At 39.6% G+C, this 19,545-nt stretch overlaps 1 protein-coding gene across 2 annotated transcripts in view; it reads right to left on the bottom strand.

The window, feature by feature from the left end:
- The window catches only part of dpy19l3 (dpy-19 like C-mannosyltransferase 3), a 56,630-nt gene that overhangs the window by 22,951 nt on the left and 14,134 nt on the right, over positions 1–19,545 (bottom strand). For both annotated transcript variants that reach the window (XM_008404908.3, XM_008404907.3), the window contains 8 exons: positions 17,983–18,114; positions 16,555–16,656; positions 16,275–16,348; positions 14,646–14,804; positions 12,129–12,257; positions 6,880–6,991; positions 6,424–6,480; positions 3,612–3,694 (listed from right to left, as the gene is read on the bottom strand). In XM_008404908.3, coding sequence (XP_008403130.2) covers positions 3,612–3,694; positions 6,424–6,480; positions 6,880–6,991; positions 12,129–12,257; positions 14,646–14,804; positions 16,275–16,348; positions 16,555–16,656; positions 17,983–18,114 — 848 coding nt within the window. The remainder of the gene's footprint in view (positions 1–3,611; positions 3,695–6,423; positions 6,481–6,879; positions 6,992–12,128; positions 12,258–14,645; positions 14,805–16,274; positions 16,349–16,554; positions 16,657–17,982; positions 18,115–19,545) is intronic.

Genomic DNA, 19,545 nt, shown 5'->3' with positions numbered 1-19,545 from the left:
CTTCTGCTGCCTTAATATCCATGTCCTTCAGTCGCTGTGCCATTCCACTATTTGTCTAATTGGATTAGATCAAAACGATCTTTTTTTTTTCTTTTAGCCCACTGCCTGGGTGGACATAATACACATCAATAACTCAGGAGTCCTGGAGAAAGCAAATGATAATCTATTAGAAACACATCAACCTGGTCCAGTTTGATGGGTTCTGTTCAACAGGAGAGTGTTACCCTGGGCTAATGAAAAAAAAACCTCCCAGTTCACGAGGAAATTTCTTTACAATTCAAGGGATTCTACAAAATCTGACACCTCCAACTCCTGTGCCACTGTCATTTCTACAGCCACTATTTTATTCACATGGCTTGAAAATGGCGATGTGGCTAACATACGGCTTTTACCAAAGTGTTTCGAAAGGCTGGACTGCTGCGTGATGAAGAGGACGCCACAAGCTTGATAGCAAGACGGAAGGATTATTAAGAGTACAGCTGAAACGATTAATCACGATGAATCAATAATTGAAGTAATTATCAACTAAATTAGTAATTGATTGTTAGTCATGTACAGACTCAACAAATGATAATTTACTGAAAAACAACATAGAACAGAAATTAAGCCAAAACTATATAAAATATGTATACATTTCGAACTTCATTTATTAAAATATGTTTCATCCAAAACACCTCTAGTAACACAGTTTTACCTTCACCTGGTTCAATTTCACTAATAGAATGCTTCCTTATTGTATTTTAGGCAAAAGAAAATATATGATTTTAAAAATTATTGAATTATTTGTTTATTTGCACCTTGGAATTAATTTCCAATTTTATATTCAGAAAGGCTGAAGTGCTTAAATTAAAATACTGTAGAACATGCCAGTTTTTCTATCTGATTTGTCAATCAATTGTCAGAATAATCAAGTGCTAAAATAATTGTTAGCTGCATCCCTAATTGAGAATAACAATGAAAGAAAGACGGCAGGAACGCACAAAAACCATTTCAGTTACTTGATTGTGCTATAAAATGGCACTATTTGGATGGAAAATACATAATGCTACCCCTTTAAAAGACTTCTTACTTACTTGAACTTCAACCCAGTTTTATGTTGCAGAGTTCCCAAGAGAAAAATCGGACCAAATAAAGCTATCAACATTTGTCTCACACATTCTCTTGCCCAATTTCTTTCCCCGGCTTTGGTGTTACTAATTCTCTTCTTGGCCCATTGTTCCCTTGGTGCCACCTCTTGGTTAGGAGCTAATCATCACACATTTACAGTCAAGAAAAGTTTGTGTAGACTCAGAAAAGTGGCCTGCCTCTGGATGACCGGGGGGACTGTACTGACCCTCATGGTGTGGTACAGATGGCCAAACGTACGTGACACGGGTCTGGAGGAGCACCGACGGTCCGGTGGACCATTTTCCTATGAAAGCGACTAGCGAATTTGAGACATGGATTTGCATTTTGGCCTGGTTTTTGTTAAATGAATAATTAAAAGTGTCATGTACAGAATAGTTGTTCATCTGAGTCCATATTTCAACCCATTTCAAGTCTTACATGGACCAGATGTTTTATTTTATCTTTATTATGTCCTGGTTAGAAAAACCTGAGAGCTGAAGGAGCGTGGGGTTTCTTTTAAATAACATGCACACTGGGGAGGTATATGATTAGGAGCAGCTTTAATAATTCAGGGCCCTACCCTGCCGTCATCTCCAACAATATGACCCAAATGAAATTGACTGAAAAAAAGAGGTTTCATAGATAGACATCTGCTACAAATATTTTTCTCAGTTCAACAATGTCTTCATGAAACAGTAGAAAAACTTATCTTTTCAAGTTCAGAAGATTTTGATACATCATCTAAAATAGTCAATAGACATTCACTAAGATTCTAGTAAGGAATCCAATTTTAAGTTCACATGTTTCATCTTTTCCTACACATTGCATAAGTCAAGCTGTGAATAAATCAGTTTGTTTCTGTTCTCAGTTCATGTTTTCAGCAGCACTGACAGGTTTCTGACCTGGGGATAATCCATACCCAATAAGTACTTCCTACTACTCACCCCAGCACCAATTCAACCTGAATCCTCATCCCTTCATCTAGCAGAACAGTAAGTAATAGAGGTACCTGTTAAAACAGTGATTTTAATCAAAACAACACCCATTGGGTGCTAAAAAAATCCAACTGCAAGCGCCTTAGCAAAGTCTTTACAGTGGACCCCAGATAGTTAGGGACCTCAACTGTCTGAGACCCCCAATAAAAACACTAACTACTGTCTATTTTAACTCCACAACCCATAAACCAAAATGCATTAATACCCACAGTTTTTAGCATTACCACAGAAGTAGTTTGGTAAAAGAAGTTTTGGTTCTAGGCTTGGCTTCATACAGAGGGTCCAGATCCTTGGCTATTGAGAAACAATTGTTTCCTTGAAGCAATGGACTCTGTTGAAGTTGTAATGATTGGATCTGATTTTATGATTTATGTAATGAGACAGCTCAATCAATACAGAAGCTACACTATGAAGCTTTCCAGATATTGTATGTGTGGTGTTTCCAGAGGACAAAGGAGCACACAGCCTGTTGAATGTGACATGTAGCCAATTAGAAAGCGAGGCGACGGAAACACTTTCACCTCCACAAACTTATCGCCATTGCTTCTTCTCAGTCGGTCATATTTGGTTAGTCTTAACTCACGTTTGATCTCGAGAGGTTTTACGAGATTTCCTGTCTGACATCTGATATGTCTGGGGTCTCCCGGGCTTTGAAAATCAGCCAACAATTTTAAAAGCTCGCTGTGTAAACCAGGCGTAGAGCTAAACGAGTCTCAATCCCCAGTTTTTATTAGCTTTCTGGACTCTACTGTTGTCGTGGACAGAGACCATTGTCTCCAGACTGCAGCAGCACTCCTGTTGGAGAAGAAACCACTCAGTGTCAGGGGACTCAGTCTACATAAACATCCCGGGTTTCAGGCGCCATTTTAAACGCACATAACAAACAAACTATACAACCAAAAGGGCTCAATTCTGGAGAAAAAAAATACCCACTGTTGAAAGTCACCTTTAAAGACTTGCAGCTCTATTTTCAGGCCACAAATTAGCAAAATTTCTTCCGGTACACAACTCTTCACTATTTTGCAAAGCCTATTACAGAATCTTGTAATAAAATGATATAAGATGGAAAAGTTTAAGAACAATTAATATTTCTGCAATACAATGTATGTGTTAGAGCTCCAAAATACAGAGCAACAGCATGGGGCCACTCCAAATCAGAGCGCTGCTTCTGCTCCCATCAGGTTGATCTTCTTCAAGCCCAGCCCCAGAGACCCCGAGGTGGGTTAGAGCTTCTCCAGCAGCTAGGCTCCTTCCAGCACTCCTATGTCTTATTCATGGCGACCCATCGTCTCTCATCACTCATCAGCCAGACTCCCCCACAAACAGGCATCACACACTCACACACGCACGCACAAACGCACGCACACACACGAACACACTCACACTAATCAAGGACATCAGGCGAAGCGAAGCTTGATCTAGCGAAACAAGCTAATCAAATTTGCATCAATATAATGGGTGCTCCAGATCTGTAAATTTGGGTGCATGTGTGAGCATGTGTGTAAGTACCTAATCCAGGTCATCAGCTCCACTGTGTCTGGATCATAGAACTCCCTCAGCTCTGATAGCTCCTCCATCAGCTTAGGCCAGAACTACAGAGGGAGAAAAAGAGGAGAAGAGGAAGAAGGAGGAGAGATAGAAAGCCATGGGTTTACCTTCATTAAGACACAAAGTACAACAAACCTATTCACACTTAAAACTGCACTGATTGAAAGAGGTGCATCTCAACTGATTAGAACATCCTCAAAAAGTTATTGACACCAGCAATTTAATTCCAAAAAGTAAACCTTTAAAGTACAAATGTTATATCAACTCATTACGCATTTTAGGTTTTTATATCTGCTAATTTGGTGATTATCGCTTACAGATAATTAAAATCAAATTTCTTTGAAATGTTGATTATTTCTAAAGCCAATGAAATGCCTTTCCAATAGAGAAATGTGGGCCTACTGGACAGTAAAGAAACTGTCAGGGTTTCAATCAGAAAACTAGTTAAGCCTGGTGGTCAGGGTGTTTGGGCAGTCCACCAGCACCTCACCAGGTCTTTGCATAAAAAAAGGTTCAAAGTTGACAGGAAATTAAAAAATATGACATGAAATATGTGTAACCGGATAACATTATTGAAAATAGTTGAACACCAACTATTGAGTTGTAAAAAAGGCAAACACCAAAAATTACAAAGAAAATAAAAAATATTACTTTTTACACTTTGATAAAATACTAATTAAGTAATCAGCCTGTGGATCTTACAACAAGCTAAGTAATGCTGGTTACACTTAAAAGCAAAATAAATAAAAAGGAATATTATCTAAATGGACAACAATAACTATTTGTGTGCTTTAATAATATTGTTAGGGTAATGAATCTAAGTTTGTTTTGTATTACATTTTCTTGTGCTTTCTTAAATTCACCATTTTGTTCAATAATGTCTGCAGCCTGATGTGGGATTTTGATTTGCTGTTTGTGATTGGTTGTTACTTTGACTGGCTGAAAAAGACCTGTCTGTGATTATGTGGTCCATTACATTCATTTGATCAAGTTACAGCGCAGACACTCAGCCAAGTGTAACGAGAGTATGTGAGATGTAAACACATATAGATCTACATTCATCTTTGTTCACAGAAATATGCTCTCACATTAGTCTCAATGTGCTCTCAACGCCAACGTTGGTACAGTATCCTCTTAAAAGACAGTCTTCATAGAGGGATCATTTACATGATCTCTGAATCACAGAATTTAGCATAAAAACATAGAATATCATAGAATTTGGTTATTTGTGAACATCATAAACCAAATCTCTGAAGATGGAGGTGTTGCATAGGTGTACTATAACAACATCCACAGTGAAAGGACAACTAAAGAGCGCATGACTTCCCTGCTGCTGAATCTCAGCCTGTTTCATGGCTTAATCCAGAGGTTCAGCTCTACATCACACATTACGGACTGGCAATCTGTCCATTCTGGAAAATTACACACTGACTGTAGACTCCAAGGCCGTCGGCCTGCCTGGGTCATTTCCCAATAAGTTACACTGAGCTGGTCCTGGCTCTTTGAAGGAGAGCAGGACAAGCAAGGCTGAAGTTAGCTGACTGGACTGAACATAAGTTAAAGGGGCAGCATTATGTAAAATCAACTTTTTTGAGCTGTACAGCATGTTATAATGTTACTCCCTCGTCAAAAACATACTTGCAGTGTTGCCTTGATTTTTTTCATGCGTGGTTGAGAAATCCTTTAATCTTTATGGCAACCATTTAGCTGTGTAGAATGCCTGGTTGGATTCCCTTCAAGAGCTCCTCCTCGAAGAGGCAGTTTCCAAGCTTCCACCCCACAACTCTACCACCCAGCTCCTTCAGACTAGCCAGTAGCAATTAGCAAACATCTGGTGGGACTGCACCAGATGTTTGCAGCTGTGGAGCTAATTATAGGAGTTACTTCTCAGAACAATGCTGGTAAAAATTTTGTTAAAGCGTCATTAGAGGAGCCATATTGCAATGACTTCCTGAAGTTGGAGTTTCAGAAAGAGCAGGAGTTTTTAAAGAGACAGAGGCCCAATTTCAAGGAGCTAAATTACAAAGTCACATTTCTTTTAAGTCATATTTAATATATACATTAACTTTATAATAACATACGTTAACATAGTTACTTGATTGTGGTATAAAATGGTACTGTGAGCCTGGAAAACACAAAAAATTGCCCCTTTAAGAAACAAACTCCTAAAATAAGAGCTGTGTTTCATGGAGAGCTCAGGTTGAGTGTTGTCAAACCTATGAAAGGAATCATCTCTGCCTGTGTTGACTATACTCTGCTGGCTGAAGGAAATATTAAGAGAAAAAAGTAAAAATCTCAAAGCTTTTACACCTCCGTCGCAGTGGTGTATTCCTAAAGATCAACCAAATTATTCACTGATAAGGCAGGACAGAGGAGAATTTCCCTAAGCTGGTAATGGTTAGGAACAGAGAGCAAAAGCAAACTTCTCCTAATTTTCAACCTGCAGACAAGTAGTCAGACAGTGACAGAAATCCCTCTCTGTGACCTTATACTACACATCGACAGCAGGTAATACTGAATAAACATGGGAAACACAACACATCTACTGAACTTTAGCTTCAGCAATTTATCTTATTTATTCTTGTGTTCAAATTAAGGCACTTTACATTGCTTAAAGTTTAAATGTCTTATAAAGTTAGGCTTTGTTTATTTCTTCCTTCAGGTGATTCAGCCTTGCTCACAGCATTCGTTAGGGTCTGTTCAAACTGACCGAGGATTAGTGATGGGTCTGCCAATAAGATAACGATCATAAAGCAGCAGGAAGACAGCCTACCTTATAATACAGCCAGCCAATCATCAGCACTGGAACTGCATATCTGATAAACCGGAGCTGCAAACAAAGAGGATAACAAAAAATACTGAGGTGTAAAGTTAGATGTACAAAATGAGAAGAGTCAGAAACGTAGCGGCTCTTGGAAAACATGTAAGACAACATAAGACAGGGATGAGAGAAAGAGCAGGATTGTTCTCCAACTATCAAGAATTTAATTCCTGCTGTGGTCATGTTAGGACCACACTGACACCTAGTGGTGAGGCGCAGAGGGCAGCTGTATGAGTCACACTCACATTAAACCAACACATCATTTAAAAGTTTCACTTAGAAGCACATCTGGGAGGTCCCATTTACTGGAAAATTAAAGAAAGATAAAAGCTGTGCAATATTTAATCAAAATGAAAAATAAAAGCATACAGAGAAAACTAGACTTGGACATGAAAGAGAGGTATGTACCAGAACTTTAGTGTTGCAGTGGAGAGCTTTGAGAAGCAGAGTCCACAGGTCGGTCCCACACACACCATATGCTGCGACCGCACACATGTGGCCTGTCCAAATGTATTTCATTCTGTGGGAAAGTACATGAGTGGAGTCAAGTTTCTGATCTGAAAACAGAAAAACAGTCCGAGTTCCCATCATGGAGAGAAAAGTAGGAACGCAGCATGGAAATCTGAACTCCAAGCTCTTCAGCCTTTATCTTTGCAACAGAACCTAGGTACTGGTGTTGAAAATGGGGAGCTTAAAGTTAGTAGCAAAAAAAAAAAATGTTGGCCCAGATCTTATTTTTCAACAGCAGCCTTTGGAGCAAAGGGAAAGATGAAACAGGAGAGTGAACAAGGTGAGATATCATGGGACAGAAGTTCACTGGTACGTCGAGGATGAGGCTGAAAGAGGTGCAGAAATATCCAGAAATAAGTCTGTTTAATGCAAAGCAGCTGTCTGACAGACACTGCTTTCTGCTCTTTTGACCTTTCGTTCGTAATCAGCATGTCTGAGAACGTGCTGATATCAGACGTGGCGCTTTTCTCCAAATACAACTTGCATCATGTTAAAAGCTTCTGTGGTTCTGTGAGAACTAAGTCAGCGCCTTGACTGCAACAGGAATCTGTTTTATAAACTGTTTGCTTTCATTAGATTTTTCATTAATTTTAGCATCCTTGACTTCAGTCTCTGGTGTCTTGAGTTACTGATGTTCTCCGGTGCATTAACTTTTGAGCAACATTATTTGTGCCTGATGAAGAAATCATCATTTGTTGATGTTCAAAACTTAACATTGACCCCTCCTCTAAAGGTGGAACAGAGGAGGGAAACACAAACAGCTCTTTATCAAAGCAGCTTCGTTCTTCCAGTGCGATCTGCTCCACTTGATGACCATATTGAAAGTAACAGAAGGTAAATTTTAGTTGGTGCTGACCCAATGTGGAGGACAGTAAATCTCATCACAACACACAGTTTTTTTCCACAGCTACAAGATTTTTACTCCTCTCAAAATTGGAACCTCATTTTATAAGTGCACTGATAATAAATCTCTCAATGCAAATTCCCTTATTGTGATTAAACATCACTGGAAGGATTTTATAGTAAAGTTCATAAAGTGGTTTTAAAATATAATTCTTTAGAATTCAGTACCAAACCTTTTCTAAACTAAAATTTGATGTACAGAACCACAGAAGCTTATCATTCTCATGATACTGATATCATGATGATGGTGAAGATATTATTCATTATCATCAATAATAACAATATTATTGCCCTTTTCCAACTTTTGCATTTGTAAAATGAAACTGGATCCTTTCTGCAAACTGTATCTCTAGTTAAATGAAACAAATAAAACTAAAACTGACAGATAAACGTCCAAACGTTACTGCAAATTAACTATAATTGATGGCAGTTGTTTACCCAACAAGACTGGAGACAATCAAAATATGACTCCGGAGTGCGTACACAGCCAGGTGATTGGATCTGTTTTAGTATTCACATTTCTTCTCCTAACGTTTGTTTCGTAGTTGGACTGAACATCACACATTGTCACATCAAAGCTGCAAAAAGTTTTAAAATGATTCATCATGGTTTCATATTTTTACATCACAAAACCTGGCACTTTAAAAGAGCTTTTGACAGACACTGTATGTTTGACAGCAGAGTGCTTTTGGTGTGCATGGCTTATCATTTAATATCTAGACTTAGTTTAACTTAAAATAAAGCAGGATGAAAGAGAAAAGTAATTGCAATGCTAAGCAGAAACTTGACAGTCCCGGGTGGAGAGTAAAACTGATCAGAGCATGATATTTTTTTAAATAACTGAAAAAAAAAATATTTTCCTCTGCTTTCAGGCTTTCACATAACTAAAAAGATGATGAAAACACAAAACTTATCATTCAATGTCATAAATATTACAGTTCACCAAATGCAAAGACAAGTATATACATACCTTGGAATTTTGCTACATTTTCATGATCTAATTAACAGACAGACAAAGAATCTGAAGGTACTTCTGTTCCAGAAGCTCAGATTCCTCATAGACTGAGGCTCAGGTGTCAGCCTCACAGAGAAGGGTGTGAGCAATCGTCTCTCATTGGTTGTAGATCACAAATTGTGTGGATGAGGACCAATAACCCGCTTTTCTGTTTTGTTTGATTCAGAATGTAAAATTTAACTTGGAGAAAGTGAGATAATCTAATTTAAATCACACCGTAACATCCAACTATTACCACTGTAGAAGTGTGTAAAAACACAGAATAATTTGCGAATAAATTGTGTTTATAGTTCATCTAAATAGGGACAAAAATTTTGGGTGTTTAACACTGGACAGTATTGTGCATTATTTGCCTAACACACTTTTTAAGAGAAAAACTTGAACTCCCACCAGTACTCATGTTTCAATTCTCAGCTCAGGTCTTCATAAAACAGCTCATAATAACAAAGGAACATTTTTTTCAGACATTTTTGTAATGCAAACAGAAATTCTTAAACATGATATGAGCATAAGTATTCATAGCCAAGGCTTAATATTTTTGTTAAAGCACCTTTGACAGCGATTACAGACTCAAGTCATCTTGTCCTGACAAGCTTGGAACATCAGTTTTGGGGATTTTCTCTATTCTTCTCTGTATAGGCTATCAATCTCAGTCTGGTTGGCTGGGCAGAATGGGTCGAGATGTTCAATTGGACTGAACTGGGCTCTGAGTGGGCCACTCAAGAACTTTCACAAACCACTGCTAAAGGTACTCCTTTGTAATCTTGGCTGTGTGCATTGGATCATTGCTCAGTTCAGTTTCTCTACAATTGGCTGGCATCCCACACTCTATGCAAACTATGGTCCTTTTCCACTAGCGCCTCCTCGGCATGGCTCAACTCTGTTATAAGGGTTTTTCTCTGGTAGTGGCTATGTGGTACAAGGCAGTGTTCTAGAATCTACTTCGCTGGGCTTCCAAGCATGTGGAGTTGAACTAAAAACACAATGTCAGAAGACATTTTCTGACATTGTGTAAGGGGTGGAGTCACTGTTTGCGTCACAAAACTTGACCCGGCATTTGTAAAAACTCACAACAGAAACTGAGTCTGACAAAGACCCAAATAATTATGTTTGTGTCATGTATGGATTCAAACATAACACAACAGAAATACTACGGAGATGGCTGATTCTTTGTATCGGTTTGGACAGAACTGAGTGAGAAGGATTTCATTCATACCCCTTTCTTAGTACTTGCTACAAGAAACTTCTAGACTGACTGAATTGATCTTGTTTAGGTCTTTTACATCCTAACTAAAAGTTCTTGAGAATGATTCACTTACATGTACATGTTTTCAGAGTCTGTCATTTTCTTGTATCTTTGTAGGTTTTTGGGTTGTGTTTATTGCTGCCTCTTGGTCAGGACTGTCTTGAAAAGAGGTTTTCAATGTCAATGAGTTTTTATCCTGGTAAAGTAAAGCATGAAGAGGTTTAATAAAATATGAAAAGATCACTTTGCACAAATTTTCAGACTCAGTGACCGCACAACTGTATGATGAAGAATTGTAATGTAAAACTACCCAAATTGTATAGAGTTGAGTCGTATAACTAGCTGACTGCAAAAAAGGGCTAGTCTCTCACAAAAGCATCCCCAGTTTTAAACTGTTTCTACTGAAGACGTCTAAGATGAGAAGTGCCTGCTTTTGTCCAAACACATTGCTTTAATCTCACTCCAGAAAGTTCTATTTAATTTTAGATTGGTATAATAATCAGTAAGGTGTTTTTTTTTTAGCAAAATTGAAGCAAACCTTCATGTGCCTTTTAGTGAGGAGTGCCATCATCTATACATTGCATCAGAAAGGCCTGACACGTGAAGTGCCTAAAGACTCACTGTAATCTAGGACACCTGAATCAGGAAATACACCCAAAACCCATTCATATAAAATAAGCCCACCACAGTGGGACTCCAGTCATGCTGTAGGAGAATGCTTCCAGCATTTTTTTCACTTTTTTCAGTATGTTATTCGATTTTGTGTCGAATTATTATTTTTTTTACAGAAAAGCTTTAGAACTAGTCTGGAATGCAACATAATGAGAAAAAAGTGAAGAAGGGTGAACAGTTCCTGCTGCCTCTCTGAACTGTTGTGTTTCAAATATAATATTAATGGACACAGAGCATAGATATTAACCATAACAATCCATCAGGATCTTTACTTTTGATGTGAATGTCTTCGCTTACCATTAAAAAAAACAGCACAAAGCTGAAAGTACTTGGAGCTGATCAAGGCTTCTGAAGGAACTCATTAACCAACTTAGTGAAATGGACTGAAGAGGTACTTGTGAATGACTACGACTGATTAAGTTATGAAATAAAAAGAAGACTTGAAGCGCGTCTTTGTGAAAGCAAGACTGGGGCGCCGATTTATATTTCTGCTCTTGGGCAGTTACTAGCTAATCAACCACCTCATGTCCAGGCAACCGCTTATTAATAATTGCAAAATAAACATTAAGCTTGACAACATGGAACTGTAATGAAATAAATTTTCTGTTTGTGTGAGAAATGTTGATGTTCCTGATACACTTGAACTTAATCTCTGCTCTGTCTTAGCTGTTGTCAGCCGGTCGCCATGGTAATAGGTGTGCTTGTGGTTTTGAGCTATTCTTCACCTGTTTCTTAATGCAATTTTTCCTTAGCTGTGGTGATTTGCAGCCACTGAAATTTCTTAAAGTTCAACAAACAATAAAAACTGCTCTAACTTCCTCATTTGTTCGAAGACATCGCCAATATTCACAATAGTCATCAAGTAAGATAACATTTTTCATAAGGTATTTAACATTCTGTTTCCTACTGTGGTAATTATGTAAAAATAAATTAATTATCCAGTATAAAAGAAATGACAGAAACCAAACCGTTTATAGAGTTATATCTAGGAATAATACATAGTTTACATATCAAAACAGTAATTTTCACAGCTTTAATTTAAGCTACATTTTATGAAAACCGTATAATAAAGAAGAAAGTTATGAACATTTTTGTGACAGATTCCTGCTCATCCCGCATCGAACTGTGGGTTTGTGGATATGACTCAATGCCTAGTAAAAGTGCCTGTGGCTAGCTATAGTTGCTACTTGGTGCAGTGATGTATATCAGTGGTGCTAGCCATGCTTGCATGACTGGTGCTCAGGAATCAGCGCCTATGCCTGGAAGTGTGAATGTACACGTGTTCTGCTGCCTCACCAATTCAGAGTTTACCTCATGGTGCTGAAAGCCAGGAGGCCGTAGAGCACAGAGTGCAGCAGGTTGTAGGCCACATCTGGCCGGAAAGTCTCCACCTGTCCCCCTGCAGCTGCTCTCTTCTCTTCCTCCCAACCTCCTTTCGGTCTAATGGGAAACAAAAACCAGACATTAAAGCAGAAAAGAAGCACGTTACCAAAAGCCGACGGTAAATACATAAAACATCACATCCAGACGCTGGAGAGGAGAGGCAGGACGGACGGTAGGTGGGCGGAATTGATATTGTTCTGATTATTCAGATTTCAGTAGCTCTTGTTCAGATTTCATTAGCAGCTTGCAAGTGGACATGTAACGATGCACACCCACGACCGTTTCTGTCTGCAGGAGTCAGCGCGCATACAAACAGAGCGAGGCCCTGAAGGCGATGATATTACTCCCACGATGTGGCCTCCTGCACCAAATCAGACGGACACTAACTTCCATTTGAATATAAATCAAATCTGGCTCCCCTGACTACGTGAGGTTGGCTATGCTGGATTAAATTAATTCCTGAATTGGCAAATAGCCCTTTGTTCTGTGAGGTTAGTATTCCAGGAGTCCAGTGGCGCAGGGCGAGTTGAAATGCTAATTTGATTAGTTGAGAGCAGCCTATCACCTTGCACCACAGGCAAATGAAGCTGGGAGAGGCAGCTAGCAGGTGGATGATGCTGCTTTTTCAGAGAATGGAGGGAAATCCAGGGGTAGAGGAAAACATGGTGACCTCTGTTTTAGGTTTTCCTTCAACTACCAAAAGCCCTCATCTCATCTACCACGCTTGTATATCTCTTTATTTTACAAAGTGGCATCTGATTCATTAATTATAAACACAGCTTCTTATACCAGTATTACCTGTAAACACAATGGGATACACGGAAATTTTATTTTTATCTTCTCCACTGATTGTCCCATGAGAACATCAGTAAATATTAGTAAATTCTAAAATTTGATTAAATGCAGCTACTATGTGCAGTTTACGTTTTTAACAATATGGAGTCCTAAAAAAGCCTATTTTAAGTGGGAATGTTTTTCAAGAACAATATTTGTGCTTGAGCCACTGCTGTGCCAAGCATTCACAGCCATACAGCAGCCTAAAAATAAACAATAAATAGTTCTGGTAACACTTCATTTGAAGGGGTGTGCATAGGACTGATATGACTCTGACATAAATATGACATAACACTTGTCATGAACATCAAGGAGTCTTTGTGGGTATTTATGAGTGTTATTGTGAAGTGGCAAGTAAATAATACTTTTAATGCAAATTTGCTTTAAAAGTCCATTAAAAGTGCCAACTTTGCATTATTTGGCAAATAATGACATTTTAATGCAAAGCTGGCACTTTCAATGCAACTTTTAAAGCAACTTTGCAATAAAAGTGTCATTATTTACCAAATGGCACTTCATGACAACAGTCATTAATATTCATAAAGACTCCTTCACGTTCATAAAGACTTCATGTTCATAACAGGTGTTATGTCATGACAGTGTTCTACCAGTCTTATGCACTTGCTCACTACCTACTCCTAATACATAAATTATTCTTCCCTGATTAATCTCCATTCATCCATCCATTTTCTTGACACCCTTGTCCCTCAGTGGGGTCGGGAGGGTTGCTGGTGCCAATCTCCAGCTAACGTTCCGGGCAAGAGGTGGGGTCACCCTGGACAGGTCGTCAGTCTGTCGCAGGGCAACACAGAGTCACACAGGACAAACAACCATGCACACACACACTCACACCTAGGGGCAATTTAGACAGACCAATTAACCTGACAGTCATGTTTTTGGACATGTGGGAGGAAACCGGAGTACCCGGAGAAAACCCACGTATGCACAGGGAGAACATGCAAACTCCATGCAGAAAGACTGGGGCAGGGAATCGAACCCAGAGCCTTCTTGCTGCAAGGCAACAGTTCTACCAACTGCGCCACTGTGCAGCCCCCCTGATTAATCTACTTGATTTTTCAAGTGTACTATTATTGATATATAAACATCTTTATTTCATATTTATTTTACTAGCTTAAACAGCTACTACAGAACGGGACAATTTTGTAAATTCAATTACTTGATTAATCGTCAGAATAATTGATTACTTAAGCAACCGTTTACAACAGAAAACAGAAAATATTCAGTGTCCCAGAGAGACAAAATCAGAACTGTTTCACAGGTTATCATACAGAGAGAATGGGATACCAGATCATATTCAGGTAGTAAAGAACTGATGTATTATTCAGCAAAAATTTCTGATCATGGCCACATTGTAAGACAATCCACACACCTAACAGTGTGTGTTAGATGTGTGGATCTGTGTGTGAGACTTTCTGTGATCCAAGATGCTTCAAATTTAAGAACCATACTGGATGACTTGTTGCCATCAGAGGCTCAATAGTCCCATATGAGGTTCAGTATAGTTCAGTTTATCCAGCTCATTCAGCCATTGAGGACAATCAAAATCAACTTGTTTTCATGTTGAAACTTTTCCCGCTGAGCATCACGTACCTGAGGTTGTGCAGCACTGCCACTGCCAGCATGCCACTGAGCAGCAGGACAGTGGGGACGTATGGGTACAGCAGCAGGGTGCCAGCCAGGCGCTCCACAGTGTCCAGTGGTAGCAGCCCAAAGGCCTCCTCACACAGATACAGACTGGCATCAAAGTCCCTGCAGGAGAGATAATATTACCTGATGTTCTCAACAAAATATATGATTGGCTATAAATTTGACTTAAAGTGGATAAACTCTGCGGATATACATGCAAGAAGAGTTTCTCTCTCTAAGTGAACAGGTTTGCACCAGAGAAACACATCCGGTAAAGCTAATTGGTGTTAGCATTGCATTAGCATTTAGGGTTATTTGAACCCCAAATATTTGAACCCCAAATAAAATGCATTTGGGGTTCAACATGTTTTCATTTGATTACTTTGAATGTTGTTTGATCTATCTCAATACTCATTGGTTGGAGAAGTATATGTTGTGGTTAGGAGAAGATTTTAAAGGCCTCTGTTGAACCCAATTAGCAAACACCTGGTGGAACTGCGCCTCATCATCTGTCCTACCCTGGGGAAGCAGAGGTCCAAAACACACCACTTGAGTCCAACTTTTCACACTTAGACCAGATTTTTACTTGATACATCGACTCCGATGCAATATTTCCCTCTATGAGCCAACAGACTCATGAGATCCAGTATTCATGTGAGAGTACATGCCAGAAATCCAAACTCAGAGCAAATAAGCTTGAATAAGACTGCCAATCATGGGTGAGTAAGCTACTTTTTTTCCAAGTAAAATATTTCTTTGGCTTTCTATTTTATTTGGCTCACTTTCTGTCTCACTCATTACAATTCTATCATTTTGCTCTGTAGCTTCAAACTAAGAGGTTTGTCTTGGTCAGACAGTCTCAGTCTCCAGCAGGCTGTGAGGTCACCTTGACTTTGACACGTTCTAATTGCTGCCTTTATAATCCGACTCCATTTTCCATTGGACCAGATGCTAAAACAAATCAGATTGGTTTTGGGCATAAGTATTGATGCTGTATTTCATCTTTAATACGACTGTCAGCTTTTTCTTTCAGAGTACTTTTTACTTGCAATATACAGCCCAAGATAAATAAAGGCTTGGAAAATTACCTCAAACTGAAAGCTGTGCTCCCACAAATGCAAAGCAGGACTCAAAGGACAGGAGAACGAAACAGTGGGAGAGCAGAAAGAAGTCTGAGTGAGGCAGAGAGAGAGAGGAGCTGAGGGTGAAGCAGAGCATGGAGTGAGCCTCGCATTTTCTACAATCTCCTGAATAATTGAAGGGCCAGTTGTGCAGCATTGCATTGGGAGCCGTGTTATTCGCTGGCCCGGAGCAGCCGTCCCGACAAGGCAACACACACTGATCGATGAGAGGTCTAGTGGCTTTACCCCACGATCTATTATTCACACACATTAACGCTGCAGGTGCTATGACACTAGTGCTTAGTGAATAATGTAGTCACTCTAGATCAAGTGGAAGTTTTGTAACAAGCCCACAGCACACTGACTGTACATATACTCTCAGCCTATGCGAGTCAAATGGGATTTTAGAGAACAGGTGTTCGGCAAAAAACCAAGCATTGGATTGAGGTTTGTGTGTTTTATGTGTTCATACCTCGTCGGCCCCAAGGCAAACTTTGACTTGATGAATTTAAAAATGTGCTCGTCTGATCTGAGCTGAAGCGCTTTCTGTAAACACAAGCACAGATAAGGTCATCACGTCTGGGCAGAGATCAGCCTTCAGAAGTGTAAACAGGAGCAGAAACCGGGCGGACAACGTTGCATCATTGCTCTGAAGGTCTGAGGCGCGTTGAGGAGAGGATGAGAGGAGGGACGAGAGAACGGGAGGACAACACAGGGGAGGAGAGGGAAGGGAGGCAGAGGAAGACGAGCACCTTAGTCAAGGAGTTGATGATGAAGGCGAGCAGCAGAACAAGGATGCTGTGGAGGAGAACTTTGGCCAGACGAACCAGCAGGCCTCCAGTCTTCAAAGCAGACTGCAAGACAAAATACATGGTGTTGATTTCAAACCTAATCGGCCAGATAATAAAGCCTTCAGTTTTTACAGAGACTTTAAATTACACTCCTTACATGTTTTATATTTGTTAGAAAATATGGCATTTATTATCAATCCACCGAGTGTTAACCAGGGAAGTGCTAATGGGAGCAATCAGACCCACAGGTCAGCCCAGGGCCAATGATCCTCCTTTCACCAGGCCTGGGAGGCTGAGGAGTTCTGACCCCCTGATCCCTAATTAAGGCGTGGATCCCTCTAAAACAACTGGTTGAGGAATATAAAACACTTCTATAGCTCATGTACGGTAGAATCAACCCCATAGTGGGCCACATCACTTCTAAACCTGCCCTTACAACCCTCCCCACCGAAACTCACATTCCTCTGGAGATCTTTTTCTTTTAAACTCATTGCTACAGTAAAAATATTTTCTTTGTAGTTTGGGCACAAAAACACAGAAAATGAACAGCAGCATACATAGAACAAATAGTTTCACTTAAGGGTGCAAACATTCAACCTGCTGTTAATCTGCTTGGTGTCAAGTGAACCAAACACTCTGAGTCCCCTGTTCACTGACTGGCAGACTCGCCTATCAGCTCACATCTGCGGTTAACAACAGTCACCGCAGTGTTGCTATATTTAGCAACATTTCAGACAAAGAAAGAATATCCATATCTGTATGTCAGGTTTTTTAAAGCCCGGTGATCAGCCAGAAAACTCCAATCAATGCATCTCTACGTTTAACTTTTGTGATTTAAGAGCAACTCGAGTCGACATCTTTGGTCATTCAGCACGAATAATGATAAATCCTTACTGAGGTTTGTAAAACAATCCTGTTTATGCTACAGTGAGCAGTAGAACCATTATAAATAGTGGCATTACAGACTTTACAAATAGTATGGCCATGATTTAATTTCTCCTTTTAAAGGTGCATGGGGGAAAAACAGACATAAGCACCTTCCTAATTATGCTCACTTACATCAGGTTCACCTAGGTGGATTCCTGCTAAATTGCAATAGTATCTCAGGAACCTCTGATAGTGGCAGAGAGCACAAAAGCGTTGCTGTGTATGTTTGCATTTCACTGAATAATAACAGAGAAGAAAGGAAACTCTGCAAAATCCAGTCTGAGAGGAGTCAGGAACTCAGAAGTGGTGCGGTGTTCTGCTCTCTGGTTGTGATAAAATCTTAAACTACTTTTGTTCATTAGCATATGCAATGAAAAACAAACATCGGGATCTAATTAACTATTTAACTCATCATTAATTCAATCATCCTGACATCCAGAGTAGATTCACATGCGTACTAACCTGGCAGTGTCTGATGAAGAGTGCTGCAACAATGAAGCTGAGCACCAGCGATCCCAGGATCATGGAGTTGCAGAATTGCAGCAGCCAAACGCTCAGCAGGCCGCTCACCTGAACCAGGTACAGTGTGGTCACCTGGGCAGACACACACAGCCAGGTGTGAGCCAAGCTCTGCTAACAATCACAATGTGGTTTCACAATCACATGGAGGATTCAGTTTGCAGTTTATGCCACTCCGCATTTACATTCACTGTCTTTCCTTTTCTTGTCAAGGTTTGCATCATTCCAGCCCAAAAGAAAACTACTGGTCCAATAAAAAAATAACAAGTAAAAATCAAAGTTTGGCTTGGCTATGAATAATTTAGGGATGGCTACACATGTCAACACAGCTGCCAAACCGCTCTTAAAGTGAAATGTAAATTAGGACGGATTTTATTGGGGAAATGTAAAGCCTGGAGAACCTCCATGAGAATACTTATGTTCCTCTTTCTCGGTTCATTTAGCCCAGCTGCTTTTTGAGTTTTTAGCTTAAAAGAGGAACCTCAGCCAGACCTGGACTGGCTTCTGTCCTGGAGTCGACCTGAGGAGAGGACACACCCGGCTTCCCTCTGAACACCTTCAGAAGACATTTGGATCAGACCAGACAGGACTGCAGCAGATTACTAATAAAATACTAATAATGAAGCATCACAATGGAGTGTGAATTTAGAACACCCACCATATACGTTATGCCATGGATAATGCTAAATGAGTTGACTGATCCAGGGACTGTGGCATTTGAGCTACTTTGACTGGGCCTATCTCTAAAAGTCAATATAAAAATGCTAAATATTACATAGCAGCTCTGAAATGCATAAAGTAAACATATTTTTATGCTTTACTACATATTGTTAGTATACAAAACTCAAGTTATGCTTTTGTTTTTCCTAAATTTTTACATTTTGTTTTGTAATTGATGCCTCTTGGTGAAGAATTTAGATTTTCTAGTTCTGATTGCTTCTTTACCATCCGACTACTTTAATCAGACAAAACCAACCGCATGAGGTTGGCTGGTGATGTGGTTCATTTACATACAGTTTAAGTTGTGGGCACTTTTGATTGCACATTAGAAACATACTTTGTGCGTGAAGGACATGTTAAATGTTGTGTGTTTTTTGGCCCTCCAGACATTCCGTATATAAGGAGCAGGAGCGCCAGAGTGGAGTGACAGACGAAGTGGAGCACGAGTTCATCAGACTCAAGTACGGGTTCAGCAGATTTGTGAGAGATTTAAATGCACATGTCAAAAATTATTGTTCGCTCGCAGAGATATTTGTGCTCAAATCAGTCTCACTGCATATTCAGATTAAGTTTTTAAGCAAAAATGGAGAAGTGAGAATGTTGAACCATCACTAGGAAAAGTGTGTACTTGGTGCCAATTACAGATGTTAACACATCAGTGTAACGGTGTGAATGCAGACAACCCAGAAACACACGGAAGAAGTGTCACTGAAACTCATCACTGCTGTTAAATTAAACAATCCAACAGATATAATATTCGTAAAGGGATTTTTTAGTGAACTTTAT

This window comes from Poecilia reticulata, chromosome 3, assembly GCF_904066995.2.
Source record: "Poecilia reticulata chromosome 3, P_reticulata-male-v2, whole genome shotgun sequence".
In the NCBI taxonomy this organism is placed as follows: Eukaryota; Metazoa; Chordata; class Actinopteri; order Cyprinodontiformes; family Poeciliidae; genus Poecilia; species Poecilia reticulata.
The sequence above is the reverse complement of the archived record's forward strand: the minus strand, read 5'-3'. Positions and strand labels throughout refer to the sequence as shown.